Source organism: Mirounga leonina, unplaced genomic scaffold (assembly GCF_011800145.1).
Source record: "Mirounga leonina isolate KUSES-001 unplaced genomic scaffold, KU_Mleo_1.0 Mir_488, whole genome shotgun sequence".
NCBI classification, from domain to species: domain Eukaryota; kingdom Metazoa; phylum Chordata; class Mammalia; order Carnivora; family Phocidae; genus Mirounga; species Mirounga leonina.
In genome coordinates, this window is record NW_023270777.1 from 2,062,848 (window position 1) to 2,087,211 (window position 24,364).

Sequence of the window (24,364 nt, forward strand, 5' to 3'; positions counted from 1 at the left end):
GGGGGCGCCTGGGTGGCTCAGTCGGTTGGGCGACTGCCTTCGGCTCAGGTCATGATCCTGGAGTCCCGGGATCGAGTCCCGCGTCGGGCTCCCCGCTCTGCAGGGAGTCTGCTCCTCCCTCTGACCCTCCCCCCTCTCATGTGCGCTCTCTCTCTCTCTCTCTCTCTCAGATAAATAAATAAAAATCTTTAAAAAAAAATAGTACAGGCAAGGGAGTCTGGCATGGGTTAGAAGTCCTGGGATAGGATTCAGTTGTTCCCGATACCTCCTTTTCTGTCTTTTGCTTCTCTCTTTTTTTTTTTTTTTTAAAGATTTTGTTTATTTATTTGAGAGAGAGAATGAGAGAGAGAGCAGGAGGGGGGGGAGGGTCAGAGGGAGAAGCAGACTCCCCGCCGAGCAGGGAGCCCGATGCGGGACTCGATCCCGGGACTCCAGGATCATGACCTGAGCCGAAGGCAGTCGCCCAACCAACTGAGCCACCCAGGCGCCCTCTTTTGTTTCTCTTATAAATGCCATCTTAACATACCCTATCGCAAGCTCTGATACAAAGTTAGGGCTGAGCAGATAGATGGGTAGTTGTTTTAAAGATCAAGCTGTTGGTATTCCTATGCTACAATTGAAGAAACTGAGTCTTAGATTAAGTAATTTACCAGTTAGGTGACCTTGGGTAAGTAGTAAAGCCAAGCTTGGAGCTCAGGGCTTTCTGACACCAAAGTCTGTGTTTTCAGTCACTATATTCCATCTCTCAGTATTACCTTTCACTAATGTTTAGTATATTAAATGAGAAGAATAGAGCTCCAGGGGCACCTGGGTGGCTCAGTCGTTAAGCGTCTGCCTTCGGCTCGGGTCATGATCCCAGGGTCCTGGGATCGAGCCCCACATCGGGCTCCCTGCTCCGCAGGAGGCCTGCTTCTCCCTCTCCCACTCCCCCTGCTTGTGTTCCCTCTCTCGCTGTATCTCTCTCCGTCAAATAAATAAATAAAATCTTTAAATTAAAAAAAAGGTAAAATCTTTGGGCCCCTGGGTGGCTCAGTCGTTGGGCGTCTGCCTTCGGCTCAGGTCATGATCCTGGAGTCCTGGGATCGAGCCCCACGTCAGGCTCCCTGCTCAGCGGGGAGTCTGCTTCTCCCTCTGCCTCTGCCTGCCTCTCTGCCTACTTGTGCTCTCTATCTGTCAAATAAATAAATAAAATCTTTAAAAAAATTTAAAAAAAGAAGAATAGAGCCCCAGAGATCACAGGGTAAAGTTCAAGATTGAGGAGAGGGGGCAGTGTTAAGTTGTCTCCCGTTTTCTCTTTGCAGGCTGATTTACCATGACCTCTTCAGAGATCCTCTCAGCTGGTCACAGACTGGGGAAGCCCTTCCAGGGGGACCCCTGGGAGCCTTGCAAGCCATGTGCAGGAGGACAGATCCTGGTCCTTTCACCATCGCTCTCGATTCACTGAGCTGGCTGCTGCTGCACCTTCCCTGTACTGCCCTCTGCCAGGCGCTCTGTGCCTTGAGCCATCAACACTCCCGCCCTGGTGACACTTCCCTTTGTTCTTCTCATACGCGTTCCCCTGCCAAGGAACAAGCCCCTTTCCAGCCTAAGAAAAAACATACTAGAGATCTCCAGTTGTGCCTTATTCCATATCTTTAACGTTTATTTTCATTCTTGACTTTTCCATGATGTCATCTATTAGTCATTTTATTGTTTCTTTTCCAAGTTCATTCTTACTTGTTGGTTTCATTCGTGCACTCAACGACTAAGAATTGTGCAATGTGTCAGGCACAATTCTAGATGATGGGAAGGTAAAGACTAATTCTAGTCAGATTTTTGTTCAAAGTCCCGTAAAGGACACAGATAAATAAGCAATTACAAGGTAGTCTGATAACAGTAGTAGTAATAAAGGAACAGGCACAGAGCGCCTTAAGCGGAGTTTGCTAGGCACATTTGGGCAGACCAGGGGCCCTGGGACTAGCCCTGAAGTATGCTGTGGGTGCTACAGTGGACTCTGGAATCAGACACCCAGCTTTGTGTTCAGGTGTTTGATCTCTCAGTATTTCGGTTTACTCTATACAAGCAGGAAGGGGGGGAGTGGGGTGAATGGATAACGGTAGGATGAACCATTTAGAATCCTGTTTTGGTAGGTCAGATACACATACGTGTCAAGTAACAGCAATTTCATGTGGTTCGGCCTAAAAATGCTGGCCTTCGTAAGGACTGAAACGTGAAAGGATTTGGTGCAGTGCCTAACGCCTTGTCAATACGCCCAGAAAGGGGGAGGGAAAGTTGAGGGAACCAAAGGCATTGAGTGGGATCACAGTGTAAAGGTCCCAAACCTGCAAGGAGTTCAGCGTGTAAGAGACGAAGCTGGAAACTAAGCAGAGAGCAGATGAGGAAGGGGTTGATTCCATCTGTTGGGCAGTGAATAAGGAGCTCCTGAGGACTGAAGTCCGACTGGACCGTGTTCAGATTCACAGTAACGAGGTGAGGGCCGAAGCAGGCTCCAGAGCTGTCAGACCAGCCGAGGGAGGTCAGGACCAGCAGAGCCCGTGATGGAATGTGGCCTCACCTCGAGTGCTCCTCCTCTGCTCTTCGAGCCCAGGCCTCCATCCTGAGTGTGCCCCACCCTCTTTGTCCCTCCAGGTGGCAGCTGCCTGGCCGAGCCTGTGCGAGTGCTAGGCCTGCTGCATGAAGAGCTCCATGGCCCAGGCCCCCTGGGAGCCCTGAGCAGCCTGGCCCAGACCGAAGTGACCCTGAGCGGGGCAATGGGCCAGGCTTCGGCCCACATCCTCTCTCGGAGGCCCCGACAGCGCCCAGCCCATCAGGTCAGGAGAACCCCCCCCCCCCCCCAGGGAAGCATGGGAGGTCGAGCGCAAGTAAGAAGGGGAGTAAGAGAGCTGATGTGAGGGAACGCTTCCCCGTGTGTCGTCATTTCCCTCACTGAATCTTCACGGCTACCCCGTGAGGTGGATGGTTTCATTATCCCCATTGAGCGGCTTGGGGAAGGTTACCCAGGGTTCCGGAGAGTGAGTGGTAGAGCCAGGATTTGAACTCAAGATTGCCTGACTTGGATCCCGTGAGCTTAAGTGGGAGGAGATGTCATCTTCCAAGAAATGGCAAAGGACAAAAGCCTGGGAGCAGTTCCTGGGGGAGAAGGAACAGGTCCTGATGGAGACGTTGGAGGAAGAGCTGAGGAGGGAGGAGCAGGAGCTGCAGGCGGCCCATTCCGTAGTTGCCCCGGGGGCCAGGGCGGTTCGGTCCGAGTTCTCCCTGGTTTGCTCCGTAAGATGGAAAACACCTTTCTGTTCTTACTCTTTCTTCTCCGCAGACTCAGTGGTTCTCCATCCTGCCCGACTTCAGCCTGGATCTCCAGGGGGGACCCCCGCTAGAGTCCCAGCCCCACCCAGATCCTCACACACCCCCGGTATCTAAGGGTGCCGGTGCCAGAACAAGGGAATGGAGGGTGGGGTCGGGGATTCCAGCCATGAGGCAAAGGGGCAGCATCCTTTGTACCTTCAGGTGGACCCCACAGCTCATGTGACCTTTAACCTTCACCTGTCCAAGAAAGAGAGAGAAGCCAAAGACAGCCTGACGCTGCCCTTCCAGTTCAGCTCTGAAAAGTAAGGTTGGGGGTGAGGTGCCTGGGTTCTTGAGTAGAGCCCAGCGTCTGGGCCTGGGATGGGAGTGATAGCAGGTTATTGGTTAACCTCCCAGACTTTATAGGGGCTGAAGTCTGCCTCCAAAGACAAGTCTGGGGAGTGGTTCTCTATCCACTCATTCTCCCAACAAGGCAAAAGGTTCTTTATGTCTCTTTTCTCTCCAGTAGAGCCTTGGGTCACAGAGCAATCTGGGTCCCGGCTGAGCCAGCCCATACCCTGGGGAAGTGGCCCTACCAATCTCTAGGCAACAGTGCTGGGAGGCCAGGAAGCTAGATGGGTGTGGCGGGCAGGTTAATAACGGCTTCAGTATATGCCTGTTGTTCTCTGCCCAGTGTGTGGGTGGGTGAAGCAAGACTGTGGCAGGATCCTTGCCCTCAAGCTGCTAAGAATGTGAGGTGTCATTAGGAGAGCAGTTCTAAGCGTTTCTATTCCGGTACCAAGTGGTGCTTGCATACCAACTAAACAGGGAGGTCAGAGAAAGAGACTCGGACCAAGAAGAAAGAGTATGCAGCACACATGATTCCTCCCCTCCCCGCCCCCCAGCACCAACTCTCCCCTTCTCCCTTCTCAGACAGCAGGCTTTACTGCGTCCTGGGCCTGGCCAGGCCACCAGCCACATCTTCTATGAGCCAGATGCATATGATGACCTGGACCAAGACGACCCAGATGATGACCTGGATGTTTGACTGGCCTGGAATTGGAAGGGAGGAGGAAGACCTTGGACCCATAACCATCCTCCCATTGTTTGCATTGGCCTTGCCCTGTCCCTGCCCCCACCTTTGTTCTCGGGTCTGCAGAGGCCCTGCCCCAAGACCTCTGAGTCAGAGTAGCTTCCCATCTGGACAGAATGTGGGAAAGGGGCATTAGGGCAAGGTGCCTAATAAAGTCTTTATTTTTCTACGGAAAGGAACTGGGGTAGCTAAGCAAGAGTTGGCAGCAGAAGGGACTGAAGAAGGGGAAGAGGTAGGGAAACCAGGCACTTGAGGCTGTTAGAGTCAGTGGTCAGAGTTGGGGCCTGAATGACAAGGAATGGTGGCACAGGGGGAGCCTTGCACACCATTGGTGCTCAATACATGCTCTGTTTCAAGCCGAAGCAGGTGCATTTAAAGGTTCCAGGTTCCCTGCAAGGATTTGGGTTGGAACAAAGCAGAGGCCCTGAAGGGGAAAAAAAGAAGCCTACTTTTTTCCAAAACATACTTTTTTATTACTGTACAAAAAGCACGCCCAATCCCCCTCTTTTGTCTCCCTCACCCCTCCTCCCCTTCCCCCACCCCCACCCCCACCCCGGGGGAACTGTACATGGTACACCTGGCTGGGGTGACGAGGCTTCTGCCCCACAGCCCACCCACCGGCTGAGATCTGCCCCAGGTCATTTCAGGTACCTAACCACACCAGAGGCTGCCAGGCTGGGGCAGGGGGGGTCCCAGCTCACACGTACTCCTTGGCAGAGTTGGGCTTAGGGTAGGAGCGGGGTGCACGGTACCCGGTTTTGCCCTCACTCCCAGGACAGGAGCAAGAGAGCAGGGCACCTCCCAGGATGACCAGAGCAGACCCTGCCCAGCCAACGAAGATGGCAGGACCAAACTCGTACCTATGGGGAGAGAGGGTTGGGGTCAGAAACCCTGCCGTTCCTGACGCCAGGAATCCAGACCTGGCGTCCCCTTAGGAGGCAGGGCCCCATACTTACTTAAGATTCATGGGGACCAGTGCGCTATAAAAGTCTGTGACAATCTGGTGGCCGTACCAGGAACAAGCTACCAAGGCAGCAAGACCTGGAGACAGGATGGTTAAGATGTATTAGGAGACCCCCAAACCAGCACCTTGCACACCTTCACTCCCAGACGCAGGGGGAGAGCTCACCTGACACGATGAAAATGAAGCCTCCGGTCATGGCTATCCGGGCCTTCTTCACCTTGTCGTCGCCCCCGCAGTTTGTGCACTTCATGCCTGTGGTGGCCACAAACATGGCCAGGAAGCCCAGCACCAGGGATACCACCATCAGGGCTCGGGTGGCCTGCAGGGCCGCTGCGGGGAAGGGGGAAGGACGCCCTCATTGCTGGACGTGCGGGCGGCTCCGGCCTTCGAGTCGCCGTCGGCCGCTGGCCCGGGGCCCCTTGGGCGCCCAAGTCCCGGCCGCAGCGGGTGGATCCCGCCCCTCCCGGCTCCGCGGCCTTCCCGCCCCGCCCTCTCTCGGCCCTGGGACCCGCCCGGGGCGCAAGGGTTTCGATGAAACTGCCCGGGGGAGGAGGGTAAGGGGGCCGGGGCCCGCGGCGGGGAGCGGAGGAGGCGGCCGGAGTGCCCGCGCTGGGCCGCCCGGCCCGGCCCACGGCCCAGCGCTGACCCCGCTATCGTGGCCACCCGGTTTGTGGCTTCGGCTAATCGGCCGATAAGATTACAGGCCGCAGGGGCGCCTGGGTGGCTCAGTTGGTTAGGCGACTGCCTTGGGCTCAGGTCGTCATCCTGGAGTCCCGGGATCGAGTCCCGCATTGGGCTCCCTGCTCGGCGGGGAGTCTGCTTCTCCCTCTGACCCTCCCCACCTCATGCTTTCTCTCAAATAAATAAATAAAATCTTTAAAAAAAAAAAAAAAAGATTACAGGCCACAGCCGGCGGCCCACGTCTGACGGAGCGCATGGCTCCTCGGCCGACCCCCAGCCCTCCACCCGCGCCGCCTTTTGTCCGGGAGAAAGGGCGGGAGTCGGAGGCCGCCACCTGCGCGCCCCGGCGGGGGGAGGAGAGCGCTGGAGGGGGTTGGGCCGCCGGGCGCGGCGGCGGTGGGGGGAGAAGGGAGCCCAGCCGGCCGGGGCGCGGGCCGACGTGCGGCCGCTGGAACCCGGCCCGCGGCCCTCCCCGTGCCCCTGCCCGGCCGCTTCCGCTTCCTCCGCCCCGCCTGCTCCCCGGCAACCCCGGGCGTCGGGCGGTGGGGCCCGGCGCCCTGCCCCCGCTCCCCGCCCTCAGCCCTCAGCCCGGGCGCGTCCGCCCCGTCGATCCCGCGGCCTTACCCGACAGCGCGAGCACCGAGTCGTACGACTTGCAGCTCATCAGGCCCGTGCTCTGCATGATGCAGTCCATCCAGAGCCCCTTGTACATGGCCTGGGCCGTGATGATGTTGTCGCCCGCGTACGAGCTCATCTGCCACTGCGGGATGGCGGTGCACGCCACCAGGGCCACCCAGCCCAGCAGGGCCATGGCGAAGCCCAGCAGCTGCAGGCCCGAATTGGCCATGTCTGCCCTCGGAAAAGATTGGGGACGCCGGGCGGGCGACCCTGCGGTAAAGCAAAGCTTGGGGAGGTCAGCCCCTCAAAAAAAAACTTGCAGTGGCGTCTTAAAGTCACCCAAAGAGAAGTTTTTGGGTCAGGTGATTCCAAATCTTTTTGTCCCCCGAAGAAAACACAAATCGATCCGTCCGGCGGGTCGAGGGTCTTCACAGCTCAAGGAACAGGTGCCGCCCGAGGACTGGTGGTCGAAGAAGCGATCGGCGAAGACAAGGCGGTCCCCTCCGGCGCTCCCGGCGACCCTAGCCAAACAAAAGGCGGAGGGGCAGTATACGCGCGCGGTCCTGGGGGCTGGGGGTCCCCAAAGTACCCTGGGCTGTCGGCCCGAGGCTGCCGAGCGAGAGACGTTGCTCAGCCGTGAGCGGGCAGATGCGGGCAGACAGGTGCGGCGCACCTGAGTATTTGTAGGGCGTCAGGGGCGCGCCCCCGCGGGCCCCGGGAGCGCGGGGCGGGCCGGACCCGAGGGGCGGCCGAGAGTGACCTGACGTCACCGAAGGGACACTCACCTGAGCCGGAAGTCCTGGCCCAGGTGAAGAGGAAGAAACCTGAGCGTCAGGGTCACACCCCTTCTCCTGCCCGGCTGGGACTGCAGGTGGGGAGGAGGTGGAGGCTTCTCCGGAGTTCCAAGCTCAGAGTCGGCCCCTCTAGACTGGACTTCCCTCAGGCACAGGGTGCCCCCTCACCTCTCCCCAGCAGGTGCGCCTGGGATACTGCGGAACCAGGGCTCGGGGGACGCCCCGGGCCCCTTGTCTCCACCTCCCCACCCCCCCACCCGCAGGGACTCTTGGTTTCTACTCCAGGCGCTCTTTGTCCCGCCCTACTTTCGCCCCCACCCTCTGCTCGTGTTCCCCCCGCCCCCAGTTGACTATCCTAACCGTCCCCAGCTTCAGGAACCCTAGCTCCGATCCCTCAGAACTCCCGCACTTAGCAGCCTCCTTGGAGTCTCCGTGCCCAGAACCACGGTCCTGCGGCCTCTGTCGCTTCCCACTCCTATACTGCCCTCCACCTGCGAGCCGGCTTCCAGGCATCGTGCCCCAACACCCCCACCTTCTTGGCTCTCCATTCCAGTCCCTATCCCTGCCATAACCTAATGCCTGGGCCCTTGGTGTCCCACCTCCCGGCCATCACTATCCCCCCCTGCCTCAAGCCTCCTTCCTAGCAAAGGGACGAAAACACTGAGGCCAGAAGTCAGCAGAGGGTGGGGAGCAGGGTAAGGCCTCGGTCAGATTCTTGGCCACACCCTTCATTCCCCTCCCCTGGAATCTTTCCAGACCTGTCCTCCACTTTCTCACTTCCCCGTCCCTCCAGCCATGCACACATTTCCCTTTCCTTCCTGAACCTGGACCTGACTCTGTGTGCTGTCCTCCCTAACGTCCCCTCCTGGGTGGCCTTGGGTTCCGCCCTCAGACTCCCACGTGGCCCTTGGGCTTCTGCTCTCACTCTGCCCAGACTGTTGCCCGGGACTCCCCGCGCACATCTCTTCCAAGCATCTCCATTCACTCATCCCTCCCTCACCTTGTGTCTTCTCCCCTTCCTGCCTTTTCCACATCCCATTGCACTCCCCTCCCTCTGAGTCTACCTTCCAGCCCCTTCTCTGCCCCGGGAGCCCAGCGGCATCATATCCGTGTCCCCTTGCCCACAGTCCTTCCGACCCACCTCTCCTACACTCTCCGACTCACACCTTCCCATCTTCCTCTCCATTTCTCTCTCCTTTTCCCCCCAACTCTCTCCCATTTCTCACTTTTCTGCCCCCTCTCAACCGTTTCTCTGTAAGCCTCTCCTTTTATGCAGCAAAAATATTAAAGGGCCCTGGTACTAAGCTAATTACCCTGCTCTTTTAATGAGACTTTAAAGGATTATCTGTTATTTGTTTTTATTTTTCTATTTTTTTTAATTAATGGTGAGTTGGATTTTTTTGTTGTTTTAAGGTGCTTTCCAGCTCCAAAATTTTATGTTTCTCATTACTGCAGTCTATCCAGCTTGTCTCCAAGCTCATTGCCACTACTCAGGCCGACCCACCAGCACTTCCTCTGCCTGCACACACCTGCCTCCAAACCCACATCCCTGCTTCCCTGCTTGTCCCTTTTAAAATCCGTTCTCCGGAAGTCAACTCTTGTTTGTTTGTTTCAAGCTTAGGTCTTGTTACTTTCTGTTTAAACTCCTTAAAATCTTCCAGGGGCGCCTGGGTGGCTCAGTCGGTTAAGCGTCTGCCTTGGGCTCAGGTCATGATCCCGGGGTCCTGGGATCGAGTCCCACATCGGGCTCCCTGCTCGGCGGGGGGGCCTGCTTCTCCCTCTCCCACTCCCCCTGCTTGTGCTCTCTCGCTCTGTCTCTCTCAAATAAATAAAATCTTAGAAAAAAATAAAATAAAATCCTTAAAATCTTCCAATGTCACACCTCTTCTCTTGTTCCACTGGATTTGGCAAATAGATGCCATATTGTGACTTACCGAACTATGCCTCGGCCCCACTGGCCTTCTCTCTGCTCCACCAGATGCCCTTCACACACTCTGTTCCCCACGCCTGGATGCTGTCCTCCATGCACCGCCACCCGCCATCCTCTACCCGGCTAACCCACTGGTCCCTCGGTGACCAGCTCAAATATCACCTTTCCTGGGAAGCCTGGCCTGACCACCCCACCCTACACTGAGTCATATCACCGGCTGAATGCTCACTCACCGCTACTTGAGCTTTAACTTGCAAAGTTCTTATCAGAGTTTCAAACTATTTACTCTGCGTGATTATTTATTCAATGTCAGGCTCCCACTGTAGATGCGTCCTGGTTTATCGCCAATAAATATTTGATGAACCCGTGAAGAAACTACAAATAAACAATATTTTCATTCACTTGTTCAACAGATATTTCCTGCGTGCCTAGGTAACGTACCAGGCCCCATGCTCGACGCTTGAGACGGCTGTAACAGGACAGATGAGAACACCGCACTCTTTTTTTTTTTTTAAAGATTTTATCCATTTATTTGACAGAGAGAGACACAGCGAGAGAGGGAATACAAGCAGGGGGAGTGGGAGAGGGAGAAGCAGGCTTCTCGCTGAGCGAGGAGCCCGATGCGGGACTCGATCCCAGGACCCTGGGATCATGACCTGAGCCGAAGGCAGACGCTTAACGACTGAGCCACCCAGGCACCCCAAACATCTGCCTTTGGCGCAGGTCATGGAGCCTGACAGATGTTGAAGTCGACAACAGTGATGATGGGAAGAGAAGATGGGGAAGATGATGAGCCAGGTGGTAAAGTTATCAGTGAATGCGGGTGAGAGGCCAGGCAGCAAGACCCTAGCAACAATTAGAGGTGGTGGGTGATGCACTTCCAGACATGAACTTCAAAGGAGCAGAGGATTTTGAAGGAGGAAGGAAGAATCATGGTCTAGACTGGGCGAGGGGTGGGGGGAGTGCAATACCCCCCGCTCTGGACCCTGAAGCATGTGAAATAAGACCAAAAACCAGCCTCTATTAAGAGACCTCCTGGGGAAGTGTGTCCTCCAAGACAGCCGGGTTTCAGTAAGGTCTAGGAAAGGAGCCTTCAGAGAAGTACCTTGGCGTAGAAGAAGAGTTTGAAAGACTAGGTCTGGCTGGAAGACTGGGTTAGTTGAGGGGATATACACCACAGCATGGGGGTGAGGGGTAAAGGGACAAGGGAAGGAATCTGGCATGGGAAACCAACCTACTTGTTTGTTTCTATGGGAAAATGTGTTCTAGCTCTGAAAAACTGATAAATAAGTGAACTTTGGAAACTTGCGATATTATTTTAATAGTATCCATTGTTACTCAAGAACTAATTATTATACTGGTCGCTGATTATTATTTTACTGATCAGACCTAGAGGTTGTAGACCCAAGGCAGATAAAATATTGCAGGTTTCAACTCCATCTCATTCGGGAATTTACTCTTGGGTCTCAGTCTGTCTCATCTGCAAAATATGAGCGATAATATTTTGACATTTAGGAAAGAGGAAGGTGGGCCAGATGATCTGCTATGGTTCAGCCCGGAGGGCATGTTTGAGATACAGATCTGGAGAAGGAGTGAAAAGGTGAGCAGCTCACGTTATAAGGCTAGGGTAATCTTGCCTCTGCAGTCAATTAAGGATAATATAAGAGAAACACTGGGGTGCCTGGCTGGCTTAGTCAATAGAGCATGTGACTCTTGATCTCAGGGTTGTGAGTTCGAGTTCCATATTGGGTGTAGAGATTACTTAAATAAACAAAACTTAAAAAAATAATAATAAAGTGTCATCACAAACAAGGACAGGTTCTCCCAGGAACGCAAGTGCTTCAGGATTAGAAAATCCATCCATTTTGGGCGCCTGGGTGGCTCAGTCAGTTAAGCGGCTGCCTTCAGCTCAGGTCATGATCTCGGCGTCCTGGGATCAAGTCCCACGTAGGGCTCCCTGCTCAGCGGGGAGTCCGCTTCTCCCTCTGCCCCTCCCCCTGCTTGTACTCTCTCTCTGTCTCTCTCGCAAAAATAAATAAGCGGAATCTTTAAAAAAAAAGAAAAGAAAATCCCTCCATTTTAATCCACCACATTAATTGACCAAAGAAATAAAATTATATGGTTATCTCGGGCGCCTGGGTGGCTCAGTTGGTTAAGCGACTGCCTTCCGCTCAGGTCATGATCCTGGAGTCCCGGGATCGAGTCCCATATCTGGCTCCTTGCTCGGCAGGGGGTCTGCTTCTCCCTCTGACCCTCCCCCTCTCATGTGCTCTCTCTATCTCATTCTCTCTCTCAAATAAATAAATAAAATCTTTAAAAAAATTATATGGTTATCTCAACTGATAATTTTAAAAAGCATTTGATAAGGTTCAACACCTACTTATGATAAGAACCTTTAGCAAACAAAGATTAGAAAGGAAATGCTTACACCTAATGAAGAAGTATTAGGCTCATTTATTTTATGTTTTTTTCAAAGATTTTATTTATTTGACAGAGACACAGCTAGAGAGGGAACACAAGCAGGGAGAGTGGGAGAGAGAGAAGCAGGCTTCCCGCGGAGCAGGGAGCCCGATACGGGGCTCGATCCAGGGACTCCAGGATCATGACCTGAGCCGAAGGCAGACGCTTAACGACTGAGCCACCCAGACGCCCCTGAACTGATGTCATTTTTTAAAAAAACGTCTTGCCAGTGAACAAGAAAAACGCTCCAAGAGAAAACAAGCAGAGAATACAAGGAGGGAATTTACAAGAGAAGAAAGCCAGTGTTTCAAGTGTTTTAAGAGATTTTCCAAGCCATGAGTAATCAGACAAAACTGCATTAAGATACATCTTTCATCTATTGAACTGACAAATATTAGAAATCCAAATAAGTTTTCATTTATTGGATTAAAATCTCATATACTCCATTCCAGATTTCACTTTATTTTTTATTTTATTTATTTTATTTTTTGAGAGAGAGAGAGAGAGAGCATATGAGTGGTGGGGACTACAGGGAGAGGGAGAGAAAGAATCTTAGGCAGGCTCCAAGCTGAGCACAGAGCCCGACGCGGGGCTTGATATCATGACCCCAGCCAAAATCAAGAGTCAGACACTTAACCAACTGAGCCACCCAGGTGCCACATTCCAGATTTTATTTTATTATTATTTTTTAAGATTTTACTTATTTATTTATTTGAGAGAGAGAGAGAGAGAAACAGCATGAGAGGGGATAGGGTCAGAGGGAGAAGCAGGCTCCCCGCCGAGCCAGGAGCCCGATGCAGGACTCGATCCCGGGACTCCAGGATCATGACCTGAGCCGAAGGCAGTCGCCCAACCAACTGAGCCACCCAGGCGCCCACATTCCAGATTTTAAAAGGCTGACCATGCTGAGTGTTAGTAAGGGTGTGGAGAAACTCAAGTCTCATACACTGCTGATGGGAATGTAAAATGGTACAACCACTTAGGAAAACAATTTCATACAAAGTTACAGACCCATCTGTAATATAATCCAGCTGTCTACTCCTAGGTATTTTCCAAGAGAAATGAAAGCACAGCATCCATACAAAGACTTGTGCATGAATGTTCCAGGCAGTGTTATTCATAATAGCCTAGAACTGGAAATAATCCAAATGCCCATCAACAGGTGAATGGGTAATCAAACTGATCACCATTGATAAATCAATAATTTTCAACAGTAAAAAGGAATGAACTCTTGATACACACAACAACATAGATGAGTTACGTAAAGTGAAAAAAGACAAAAAGAGCCCATGCTGGGGGTGCCTGGGTGGCTCAGTGGGTTGAGCAGCCCACTCTTGGTTTCGGCTTGGATCATGATCTCAGGGTCATGGGATTGAGTCCCACGTCAGGCTCCACCTTCGGCGGGGAGTCTGCTTGGGTTTCTCTCTTCCCTTCTGCCCCTCCCCCTGCTTGTGTTCGCAGGTGCTCTCTCGCTCTCTCTCTAAAATAAATAAATAAATCTTAAAAAAAAAAAAGAGTACATTCTGTATGTTTCCATTTGCATAAAATTCCAGAAAATGCAAAATGCTCTATGATGACAGACAGCACTGGTTGCCTAGGGTGTGGGTGGAAGGGCGGTAGGGAGGGGTTACAAAGAGGTACAAGGAAACTGGGGGATGATGGATATGTTCATTCGCTTGATGACTGGGACAGTTTCATGGGTTTATACATCTGTCAAAACTTACCAAATTGTGCATGTGAAATATGTTCAGTTTATTGTTTGTCAATAAAGCTGTTTAAAAAAACGCAAACAAAACAAAAAACAAAACAAAAAAAGTATTCGCTTCAATCTCCTGTAAGTACTGTCTGAGTGTTACATTATTCACCTTCTCATTTTACCGGGGAGGTAAAGAAGGCACAGAGGGTTTAGGTAACTTTCCCAAAGGGCACAGCATTAGTAAGTATCAGAACAGTGTGAGCCTGGAGTCCGTCCCCGTCACAGTCGCTGGGAGTCTGCCGAGGTAGAAGAACCGTGTCACGCTGCTGGTGGACCAGGAGACGGGGACAGTCGTTCTGCAGAGCAAGCTGGTAGTACTGAGTCAAATTCAGTGTAAGTATGCCCTGTGACTCAGAAATTCCGCTTGTGGGGATCGATAGAAATAATATCAGGCAGAGATGTATCTCCCAAAGAAGTTCTCGTAGGAGCCGGTAACACACCTCGTATGAAATGTGCATTGCCACGTTCCGCATCGCCCCCGGGGACTGCAGGTGATGTGGGTGCTCACCCAGTGGGATTGCGAGCAAAACGTGGTGTGAGCGATACTGTGGGGTACTGGGCAACAAATCTTTTTTTTTTTTTTTTTAAGATTTTATTATTTATTTGACGGAGAGAGCTAGACATCGAGAGAGGGAACACAAGTGGGGGAGAGGGAGAAGCAGGCTTCCGGCTGAGCAGGGAGCCCGATGTGGGGCTCAATCCCAGGACCCTGAGATCATGACCTGAGCTAAAGGCAGACGCTTAAGGACAGAGCCACCCAGGTGCCCCCCCATCCACCCCGTGCAACAAATCTGATCATGACAAAGCACGAATAAGGTTTAAAAACAGAGTGTTTACTGACAATAAGTAGGACCAGAATGAAATATATGACACTATTTACATAAATTAGAAATGTTTGCACACGGGGCGCCTGGGTGGCTCAGTTGGTTTAGCAACTGCCTTCGGCTCAGGTCATGATCCTGGAGTCCCCGGATCGAGTCCCGCATCGGGCTCCCTGCTCAGCGAGGAGCCTGCTTCTCCCTCTGACCCTCCCCCCTCTCATGTACTCTCTCTCATTCTCGCTCTCTCAAATAAATAAATAAATCTTAAAAAAAAAAAAAAAGAAATGTTTGCACACAAAACAACTGATTTTTTTTCAAAAGATTTATTTATTTATTTGAGAGGGGGGAGGGCAGACGGAGAGAGAGAGCGCGAGGGAGCATGAGTTGGGGGCAGGCGACAGAAGGAGAGGGAGAAGCAGGCTTCCCGCTGAGCAGGGAGCCCCATGCGGGACTTGATCCTAGAACCCTGAGATCGTGACCCGAGCTGAAATCAAGAGTCAGACGCTTCACTGATGGAATCACCCAGGTGCCCAAAAGCAAATGATGTTTTGCAAGAGCCCATTAAGTGCATTGGAATGGTTCCCTTTTGAGGGAGGTCAAGTGGGAAATGGGTATGGAAATGAGAAATAGTTTTTTTTGTTTGTTTTTTTGGGTTTTTTTTAAAGATTTTATTTATTTGTCAGAGAGAGAGAGATCACAAGCAGGGGGCAGTGGCAGGCAGGGCAGGTAGAGGGAGAAGCAGGTTCCCCGCCGAGCAAGGAGCCCAATGCGGGACTCCATCCCAGGACCCTGGGATCATGACCTGAGCCGAAGGCAGGCACTTAATGACTGAGCCACCCAGGCGTCCCAGTTTTTTTTTTTTTTTTTTTTTTAAAGTAAGCTCTATGTTCCACGTGGGTCTTGAACTCACAACCCCAAGATCAAGAGTAGCACACTCCACGGACTGAGCCAGGCAGGCGCCCCAAAAGAGAATCCTTTTTACGATAAAAATAAGGCATAGATCAATGAACACAATAAACACGTGTCGTTAATCAGTCCTCTGCACCGGAGACCCTGATCTACAGACAAAATGTGGAGAAGGCACAGACAGGGGCCCAGCATTGCTGGAGCTCAGGAAGCAAGGTTGCCTTCCAGAAGCTGGAGGCAAAGGGGGCCTGTGTAGTAGAAGCTAGAGGCAGTGTGTTTGTGGGGGTCCTCTGGTTTTCTCGGGCCCCCCGCCAATCTCTTACCTACCATGGGCTGAACCCAGCCAGAAGGCGGTAGTCACGAGCTTGGAAAACAAGCCTGCAGGGATTAACACCCCGTGGTAGAGGGCGGAGTGGAGGAAGGGCTATGACTGGTTCTATCAAATGGGCCAAGGATCGCCCAGCAAGATCCACACACACCCTCGGATCTCCGATGCAAGGTCCCTCCCCTCCCCCCCCATGTCATGTGCCTCTCCTTCCTATCCCATCTCCTATCAACAACCTCGTTCCCACCTTCCAGGCCCTTCCCCCTACTCCCTTCCCGCTCTCCTGATTTCTCGCTCGTCTCCTCTCCTACTTCCCCATCACTTTCTCCAGGCTCTTCAAAGTATCCTATCTTCTATATCCAGCTCTGACTTGCTTTCTGTGATTCCACTTTCCCTGGGGCTTAAAGCCCTAGAAGCATCACTGAGAAGCGTCAGAAACAAAGCACCTGAATGAGAGCAGGCATGCACCTGGATGGAACCCAGCCCTGAACTTCACCTGCTACACTGGCTTTTCATCTGCCCCCCCCTTCCTGTGCCTCCTGTACCCCCTCTTTGCTCCTAGGCACCTTGCTTGGCTTTTCCCTTCTCTCTGCCCTCCTCCCCCGCCCCCGCCTTTGTAGGAGTCCAGCAGCTCTGGTTCTCCCTTTATCTTCCCGATTGGTCCTTCCCTGCCTCAGTCAATGTCTTCTGCTCCTTTGGGACTCCTCTCAACGTTCAGCTCCTAGCTCTTCATCGGCACCCTCTTAGTCAGACAGGTGGAGCCATTCAGCCAAGAGCTCTCTCCTTCGTGATTGCTCCCCAACCTGCACTCTTGGCTATAAGGACCAGACCCTCATTGCATTCACTCAACATTTGCTGAGTGCCCAGCACTAGGCTGGGTGCTGGGGACATAGAGGGAAACAAGGTGACCTTCTCCTCTCAAGGTTGAAGTACAGAGAAGAAATGGTGACAATCTGCTACACCGGGGACACGTGGCTCTCTTTGTTTTCCTGGAGGAAGTCAACAAAGGTTTCACAGAGGGGGTGAGCATTTTCGGAAGGGTGACTAGGAGTCCTCTGGCATTCCAGACAGCGGAGGCACCTTGTGCGTGTGGGGGGGGGTGGGGGTGGGGGTTAGGCATTGACTAGGCTGTGAGGATAAAGTCTAGAAGGTGAGACTGAAGTGGGACAAGAAAGGCAGGAGGTTTTGTTCGCTCTGAAAAGAGGTCTGACCTCGACAGTGGGGGCAACAAAGAACCACCGACTTTTGGGGAGGGAGTGATGCAGTTGAACGTTTTTTACGTTGAACTCTGCCCCCCGCACAAGGAAAGTAAGAGGCAGGAGGTAATGATGTTCTGGACCAACGCGTCAGCCGTACAGGGGGAGAAAATCAGACGAATGTGAGTTGAGGAGGTCAACACACCAATGTCGGTAACTAACCGGGTAAAGGCGCGGCGGGGGTGGGGGGTGAAAGAGGGCAGGAATCGAGCGTGACCTCCAGGATCCTCAGGGGGCCAACGGGACCATCCACTGGGATGGGGAGGTTAGGAGGAAGGGCAGGTTTGGACATGCGGATCATGTGAGCTGCCCCGTGCCGGCGGGCGCCGAATCCTCGGATCCGGAGCTCCAGAACGAGGCCTGGGTTGGATGTAAGGACGCCTGACAGAGGTGGACCGTCGAGGGCCGGTGGGCCCGAGACGACTCCGCCCGGATCCGCTGCGGATCCTCGCTCTCCCTGCAGGTGGCACCACAGCCCAGCGCTTCCGAGGCCCGTTCGCGGCGCCGCGCCTTGCGCTCCGGCCCGCACGCGCCATCTCTTAGGTCGCGCCCTCCTCGCTGGGGTTGCAGACCCGGAGCGGCCTCCGGAGAGCGTGTCCAGGTCGTCCATGGGGCCAGCACATTCGTGGCAGCTCAGGGACCTCAGGCTGGTGGCGTGGTTGGTGTGACCAGCTGTCCCTCGGGCCGCATCCAGGAACCAGTGTGGGGAACGGGTGTAGGGTAAGGGCCACATGGGCAGTGCCCGGAGCACGGATGCACGGAAGGAGGACCACCAAGCCCAGACACCCAGGGCGCTAGGGACGGAACTTCCTGTGCCCCAGGGCCATCCCCGCGTGGGAAGCGTGTCTCGGAGCCTTTAAGGCTCCATCTCCCTGCCCTCCCCCGCCCAGGACAGGCCGGGACACCCGGGACCTGACATTTGGCGTCTCCCAACGTGGGAGCTAAAAATAGGCGCGGTGGGTTACTCCAGGCCATTGCTCCCCAGCCACCCGGCGCGCCCGCTCGCGCGCGGTCTCAGGCCGCCCGAGTTCTCTCCGGGGCCGAGCGTACCTGCCGCATCCCCTCCTCCCCGACCCCGCGGTCCCAACCCGCGGCGCCCGGCTTTCCAGTGCTTCCCCAGCCCCAAGCCGGGATGCGGGACCGAGTCCGCACACGAGGTGGGGCGGGGCCTCCTGGGTCCCGGGACCCGTTTTCCCAAACTTCGCGGCTGGAGGCGGGCGGGCACCCTCTGGGCGCGTCTCGCCGGGCACGCTGGGGGGGCGTGGCCTCGCCGGCCCGCCCGCTCCCCACTGCCAAATTCGAAACCCCAGGCTGGGGGAGGGGCGTGGCCTTCTGGGGTGTGCGGGCTCCTGGCCAATGGGTGCTGCGAAGGGCGTGGCCCGTGGGGGGCTCTTCGGGTCTCTCCCCCAAGCCGGGCTCCGCCAGATCCCCGAGAGCCCTGCCGCTCTCTGGATCCTTGGCTCGCGGCGGTGGGTCCCGCCAGGCTCGCCCTCCGCAAGTCGCCCCGGGACGCCCGCCGCCACCGCGCCCTCTGCCCGCCAGGCCGGGGCCGCCAACCCCCAGTCGCCTCCCTGTGAACTGCAGCTCCTGCGCCTCGGGTTCCTAAGACAAGATGCCGTCGGGCTTCCAACAGATCGGCTCGGAAGTAGGGTTCGGCATGCGGGGGCGGGACGGGGGCACAGGGCCCGCTCTTCTCCCGCTGGGGTCGCGGTTGGGGTCAGCTAGGGGGCGGTCCCTGCGCAGGCGCAGGGGGTGGGGGAGGTGGGGGCCTGGCTATTTATACCCGGGCCGGCCACCCCTTGACTGTGGGATTCCCATCCTTCTAAGAGGCTGAGTGGGTCTGGGGGTGCCGTCCGGGGGCACGGGCCACCCCGGGGTTTCCCGAGTCCAGGGTTCGCCCCCTTCTCCAGGGCGCGGCGGGGCGCGCCGGGATCGCGGGACGCCCTGCCCCGGATCCAGTCCGAGAAAGCAGGTCCAGGCGAGTCTTGCCCTCCTGGAGCTGCCCGTGTGTCCCGGCTCGCGGGAAGTTTTTCGAGGAGCGGAGGCTCTCGTGGGCCGCCACCCCCACTCCTGGCCGTCCTCCAGGACGCTGAACTTTCCCTTGGCCCCACGGTTGGTGGAGGGGCTGAGGGGAATGTCAGCCCCCCCCCCCCCCCAGCTCAGGTTTCCGCTTGGAGACAGTATGTGCCGCCAACAAGCGGCCACCGCCCCTCGCACCACCTTCCCGCCCCCGTTCCCCGGGCACGGCTCGCCCACGTAGGGGCCGGGCACGGCCCCCCGCCCTGCCCTGCGGCGGAGCCTAGGCTAGGGCGGGGAGGCCGGGGCGGAGACAGAGAAGGCCGTCCCGAGGGCCATATGCGGGGAGGAATGCCCGCGACGTCCTTTTTGGAATTGCCCTTCCTGAGCGTGCTGGGGCCTCCGGGAGCCTGCTGAGAGCACCCCCAGAGGGGAGGATAGGGGACCGAGGCTGATGATAAGGCTCTTGTCGGTTTATAAATCCAGCGCCGTCAGGAATCCCCGTAGCATTTGGTTTTGATTTTCTCCCTTGCAGGGCCAGGTGGGCAAAGCAGGCCGCATCACCCCTTTCTCCCCTAACCCAGAGGACACCTGGCTTCAGAGCCGGGAAGGGACTTGCCCAAGGTCACACAAATCTGAACTCAAGTCTTAAGGCCAAGCCTGTCCCAAGGTCATGGAGAAATGGTGAGGCCGACATCCTCAAACATTTCTCAGCTTGCTGGACGCAAACATCCAGTTTCTCCTTCATGCCCAGTTCCTGTGGGTTCTTCCTGCTCCTGTTTACACTGAGTTCCTTGCTCCATTCCTAATATGGCCCAGTTTCCCTCGCCCAACATGTTGGATGGAACCCAGCATCTTCAGGCTCAGCTGGGCCCCGGGGCCCCTGGACAAAGGAAAGAAATCCTGATTCCATGTGACCCGCCTCCTCTCTGCTTCTGCCTGCCCAGGACGGGGAACCTCCTCAGCAGAGAGTCACTGGCACCCTGATCCTTGCTGTCTTCTCGGCTGTGCTGGGCTCCCTGCAGTTTGGCTACAACCTTGGGGTCATCAATGCCCCGCAGAAGGTGAAGGGCCTGTGGTGGGCAGAGTGGGGGGCAGGGGGCGGCAGGGGAGAGCCGAGGGGGAAGTCTCTGCAGGCCGTCACTCCTCCACTGTCTCCCCCCGACACACACACCAGGTGATTGAACAGAGCTACAATGAGACGTGGCTGGGGAGGCAGGGGCCTGAGGGACCCAGCTCCATCCCACCAAGCACCCTCACCACCCTCTGGGCTCTCTCTGTGGCCATCTTTTCTGTGGGCGGCATGATCTCCTCCTTCCTCATCGGTGTCATCTCTCAGTGGCTGGGAAGGTATGGGGCTGGTGGGCAAGGGTTGGGGGGGAGGCAGGCAGGGGGCCGCCGCGTGGCACCCTAACTCTCGACCTCACTCTTTGCCTGGCAGGAAGAAGGCAATGCTGGTCAACAACGTCCTGGCGATGCTGGGGGGCGCCCTCATGGGCCTGGCCAACGTGGCCGCCTCCTACGAGATGCTCATTCTGGGGCGGTTCCTCATTGGCGCCTACTCAGGTACCTGCCCCGGGTGCCATGGCCCTGCCCAGCGCCCCGCTGCCCTCCACCAGCGCTGAGCTTGGGGGCGGGAGTGACCAGCTGCCCTCAGCCCTCTCTTCTTCCCTCTGCCCAGGGCTCACATCAGGGCTGGTGCCCATGTACGTGGGGGAGATCGCCCCCACTCACCTGCGGGGTGCCTTGGGGACGCTCAACCAGCTGGCCATCGTCATAGGCATTCTGATCGCCCAGGTGACTGGGCCTGGCCTTCCGGGTGGCTAGGCGGGCGGGTTGAGTGGGGCTCTGGGCTGAATGGCCGGCCCTCTTTCCTTCCCACCCTGCTGCCACAGGTGCTGGGCTTGGAGTCCATGCTGGGCACTGCCGCCCTCTGGCCCGTGCTCCTGGGCGTCACCGTGCTGCCCGCCCTCCTGCAGCTGGTCCTGCTGCCCTTCTGCCCAGAAAGCCCCCGCTACCTCTACATCATCCGGAACCTGGAGGGGCCCGCCAGAAAGAGTGAGCTACCCCCCCCACCTTGCCAGCACCTGCGGAGGGGGGGCCCTCCCCGTCCGCCCCCGTCCGCTCAGGCCTGACACTCGTCACCTCCAGGTCTGAAGCGCCTGACCGGCTGGGCTGACGTCTCTGGCGCCCTGGCCGAGCTGAAGGAGGAGAAGCGGCAGCTGGAGCGGGAGCGGCCGCTGTCCCTGCCCCAGCTCCTGGGCAGCCGCCCCCACCGGCAGCCCCTGGTCATCGCCGTCGTGCTGCAGCTGAGCCAGCAGCTGTCCGGCATCAATGCTGTACGTGGGCGGCAGCCTCGGCGGGGCAGGGGTGAGGGAGCAGCTCAGGAGGAGGCGAGCCGGCAGCCAGCCCCCTGTGGTCCGGCGCGGGGTCGGTCCGCAGCCCCTTTCCTTCTCCTCCCCTCGTAGGTGTTCTATTATTCAACCAGCATCTTCGAGACGGCGGGGGTCGGGCAGCCGGCCTACGCCACCATCGGTGCCGGTGTGGTCAACACCGTCTTCACCTTGGTCTCGGTAACTGCTGGCGCCCCCCCTTGGCTTCCGCACCGCCCCCCGGAGCTCCCCCCCCACCTCCTGTGCCCGGAGGCCCTCCACCGAGCCCTGACTCTCCCTGCAGGTGTTCCTGGTGGAGCGGGCTGGGCGCCGGACGCTGCACCTCCTGGGCCTGGCCGGAATGTGTGGCTGCGCCATCCTGATGACTGTAGCTCTGCTGCTGCTGGTGAGGCCTGAGGGGGGGGAGGGAGCCCAGCCCGCACGTGCGCGCGCGTGCACGTGTGTGCGTGTGTATGTGCGCGCGCGTGCACGTGCGCGCGCGTGGATGTGCGTGCGCGTGTGTATGTGTGTGCGGTGCGCGTGTATGTGCGCGCGCGTGCGTGCATGTGTGCGTGTGTATGTGCGCGCGTGTGCGTGTGCGCGTGTTTATGTGCGTGCGTGTGTGTGTATGTGCGCGTGCGTGCGTATGTGTGTGCGTGCGGTGCGCGTGTATGTGCGCGCGCGTGCGTGCATGTGGATGTGCGCGCGCGTGCATGTGTGCGTGTGTATGTGCGCGCGCGCATGTGTGTATGCGCGTGCGTGTGCGCGTGTGTATGTGCGCGCGCATGTGTGTATGCGCGTACGTGTGCGCGTGTGTATGTGCGCGCGCGCATGTGTGTATGCGCGTGTGTATGTGCGCGCGCATGTGTGTATGCGCGTGCGTGTGTGCGTGTGCGGTGCGCGTGTATGTGCGCGCGTGCGTGTGCGCGTGCGTGCATGTGTGCGTGTGTGTGCGTGCGCGCGCGCGCCATCCCAAGGGACCCGGGCTGCACCAGTTTCCCAGTCTGGGAGGAAGCTCCAGCACGACGACGGCCGCAGCCAGGAAGGAGGGCCCCCGCCCCTGCCCAGTCTCAGGAGCAGTGGGTCGTCAGGAGCCAGCTTTGGAAGCGGGAGCGAGTGGGCCATCCTAGCGGCCGAGGGGGCGTTCACGCCCCCGGGGCCCTGAGTAGGGCAGCGATAGGGCAGCGCGCCGTGCGCCCAGAGGCCTGCTCTGACCGCGGGTGGCGGCTCCTCGGTGCGCTGCTGGGAGGGGCGGCCTTCACTTCTCTGCCGCGCCTGAATTCCCTTCCCTCCCCGCCTGCGCCAGGAGCGCGTTCCCGCCATGAGCTACGTCTCCATCGTGGCCATCTTTGGCTTTGTGGCGTTCTTTGAGATCGGCCCGGGCCCCATCCCCTGGTTCATCGTGGCCGAGCTGTTCAGCCAGGGCCCCCGCCCAGCGGCCATGGCCGTGGCTGGCTTCTCCAACTGGACGTGCAACTTCGTCATCGGCATGGGTTTCCAGTATGTCGCGGTAGGTGCCCTGCGCCTCGTCCCCGCCTCCCACCCCCGCAGGCCGCTCTGAAGCGCCCATGCCCGTCTCCCACTTGCTTTCCCCGCTCCTGTCCGGGGGTCACTCTGGGCCACGTGGGAGCTGAAGGACTGGGCTAACAGCAGAGCTGTCTTCCGAGCCAGCTGGGGCCTGACTTAGAGTTAAACGATCAGCGCGCGATCCTCCTGCGGACCACCGGTTGGAATCCGCTCTGAGCCGGGCGTACTGCCCTCAGGACGGGAGAGAGGGAGACATTGTGGGAGGTGGGGCACAGAGAATCTCTTCTTCACTCGTTCCTGGTCGGTTCCCTTGCCCCGCCACGGAGCCACCTGCGTCTGCATAGCCCCCCACCCGCCGGGGCCCTTGCTGCCCGGCTCCACCGAGACCACCCCAACCCCCGCCCGCCGACACGTCTTTCTCCACCTATCCCAGGAGGCTATGGGGCCCTACGTCTTCCTTCTGTTCGCCATCCTCCTGCTTGGCTTCTTTATCTTCACCTTCTTAAAAGTGCCTGAAACCCGAGGCCGGACGTTTGACCAGATCTCGGCCAACTTCCACCGGACGCCCTCCCTCTTAGAGCAGGAGGTGAAACCCAGCACGGAACTCGAGTACTTGGGGCCCGACGAGAACGACTGAGAGGCCAGGCAGAGGTGGGAGGGCTGTGCTCTCGCCCCTCTCCCCCCGCCCCGGAGACCCCTCCTCCCCTGTGCAGCACTCTTCCCTGTTACTTCCAGGGTGATGCCCCTGCGGCCTGGAAGAACTGGGAAGCTGGAGGGAAGGGTGGTCTGAGCGCCCCCTCAGTCCCCTCATGTGACTCTTGGATTATTTATGTGTTAGGCTGTGGCCATCAGGGTGAGCCGTTCTCCCGGCTCATCCCCTCCCTCCTCCATAGGCTGCCCCACCCCCACCCAGCCTCTGTTCCAGAATATTCTCTCACCCCTTGCTAGAGAAGAGGGGGGTGTGGGGAGGAGAGGCCCTGGGCTGACTTTTTAGTGGGTGGACGGAAGCAGGGAGCAGGACTGGAGCAGAGAAGTAGCTTCCTGTCACCTCGGACTCCTCCTACTCACTGGCACTTTCTCTGAATTCTTGCCACATAAACTCTGGGTGAAGGGGGTCCCATCTTGACCCCTCCCAGACGGAGGACACAGCCTCCCAAGGCCTGAGCTCAGCTCTCCTGGCAGGCTCAGCTCTCTCGCTCCATCTTCCAGGGCACGTGTGGTGAGAGGGACGGCTTCCCGAGGCTTCCAAGGGGGGGCCCCACTCCTGCCTCCTCTGCCCTCCTCAAGGGTGTTCTACCCACAAGCTTTTGACCAACTAAGGGAAAGAGGAGTTTGAAAGGCTGCCTGTAAACACGGGGTGGGAGGAGCCTTCAGATATTTTTGTATATGTTTGCAAAAGGGGTAGGAAGAAAAAACCAAAGGTCTGTTGTACTAAATGTATATATATATGTATATATAGAGAGAGATCCATACATAAAGTCACTGTATGCGATGCGCGTCCTGTTGTGGAGGCACCCGGGGCCGCTCCCTGTCCCCTCTGCGTCTCTGTCCCTCTCTCCACCC

The 24,364-nt window shown here is 56.8% G+C and overlaps 3 protein-coding genes across 4 annotated transcripts in view; 2 read left to right on the forward strand and 1 right to left on the reverse strand.

The window, feature by feature from the left end:
* The window catches only part of ELP5 (elongator acetyltransferase complex subunit 5), a 5,872-nt gene extending 1,318 nt beyond the window's left edge, over positions 1–4,554 (forward strand). Inside the window, exons 4-8 of the mRNA XM_034989452.1 lie at positions 1,302–1,522; positions 2,629–2,810; positions 3,314–3,409; positions 3,505–3,605; positions 4,216–4,554. Of these exons, the coding sequence (XP_034845343.1) occupies positions 1,302–1,522; positions 2,629–2,810; positions 3,314–3,409; positions 3,505–3,605; positions 4,216–4,330 (715 nt within the window). The 3' untranslated portion in view covers positions 4,331–4,554. The remainder of the gene's footprint in view (positions 1–1,301; positions 1,523–2,628; positions 2,811–3,313; positions 3,410–3,504; positions 3,606–4,215) is intronic.
* Positions 4,555–4,930: 376 nt separating this feature from the next.
* CLDN7 (claudin 7) lies at positions 4,931–7,007 on the reverse strand. The gene is made up of 4 exons (XM_034989456.1): positions 6,645–7,007; positions 5,505–5,669; positions 5,332–5,416; positions 4,931–5,235 (listed from the first exon to the last, which is right to left on the reverse strand). Exons 1-4 carry the CDS (start codon positions 6,865–6,867, stop codon positions 5,073–5,075), a joined length of 636 nt encoding a protein of 211 aa, XP_034845347.1. The 5' UTR covers positions 6,868–7,007; the 3' UTR covers positions 4,931–5,072.
* An 11,287-nt stretch (positions 7,008–18,294) lies between these two features.
* Positions 18,295–24,295, forward strand: SLC2A4 (solute carrier family 2 member 4). Of its 2 annotated transcripts, XM_034989470.1 has the most exons (11): positions 18,295–18,531; positions 19,850–19,966; positions 20,080–20,252; positions 20,344–20,468; positions 20,584–20,699; positions 20,798–20,960; positions 21,054–21,241; positions 21,371–21,475; positions 21,579–21,680; positions 22,581–22,784; positions 23,235–24,295. In XM_034989470.1, exons 1-11 carry the CDS (start codon positions 18,499–18,501, stop codon positions 23,436–23,438), a joined length of 1,530 nt encoding a protein of 509 aa, XP_034845361.1. In that variant the 5' UTR covers positions 18,295–18,498; the 3' UTR covers positions 23,439–24,295. The 2 variants fall into 2 exon arrangements, with proteins under 2 accessions (XP_034845361.1, XP_034845362.1); XM_034989471.1 differs by lacking the exons at positions 18,295–18,531; positions 20,080–20,252 and having other exon boundaries at positions 19,856–19,966.
* Positions 24,296–24,364: the final 69 nt, after the last annotated feature.

What these genes read in the sequence shown, in the direction of transcription:
- CLDN7 (XM_034989456.1), bottom strand. Translation starts at nt 6,867, where the DNA reads ATGGCCAATTCGGGCCTGCAGCTGCTGGGCTTCGCCATGGCCCTGCTG. An exon ending in CTCGGTGCTCGCGCTGTCGG is followed by an intron (nt 5,670 to 6,644) that starts GTAAGGCCGCGG and finishes CCTTCCCCGCAG; the next exon opens with CGGCCCTGCAGGCCACCCGA. An exon ending in CTTCATTTTCATCGTGTCAG is followed by an intron (nt 5,417 to 5,504) that starts GTGAGCTCTCCC and finishes TCCTGTCTCCAG; the next exon opens with GTCTTGCTGCCTTGGTAGCT.
- SLC2A4 (XM_034989470.1), top strand. Translation starts at nt 18,499, where the DNA reads ATGCCGTCGGGCTTCCAACAGATCGGCTCGGAA. An exon ending in TCCAACAGATCGGCTCGGAA is followed by an intron (nt 18,532 to 19,849) that starts GTAGGGTTCGGC and finishes CTGCCTGCCCAG; the next exon opens with GACGGGGAACCTCCTCAGCA. An exon ending in TAGGCATTCTGATCGCCCAG is followed by an intron (nt 20,700 to 20,797) that starts GTGACTGGGCCT and finishes CTGCTGCCACAG; the next exon opens with GTGCTGGGCTTGGAGTCCAT.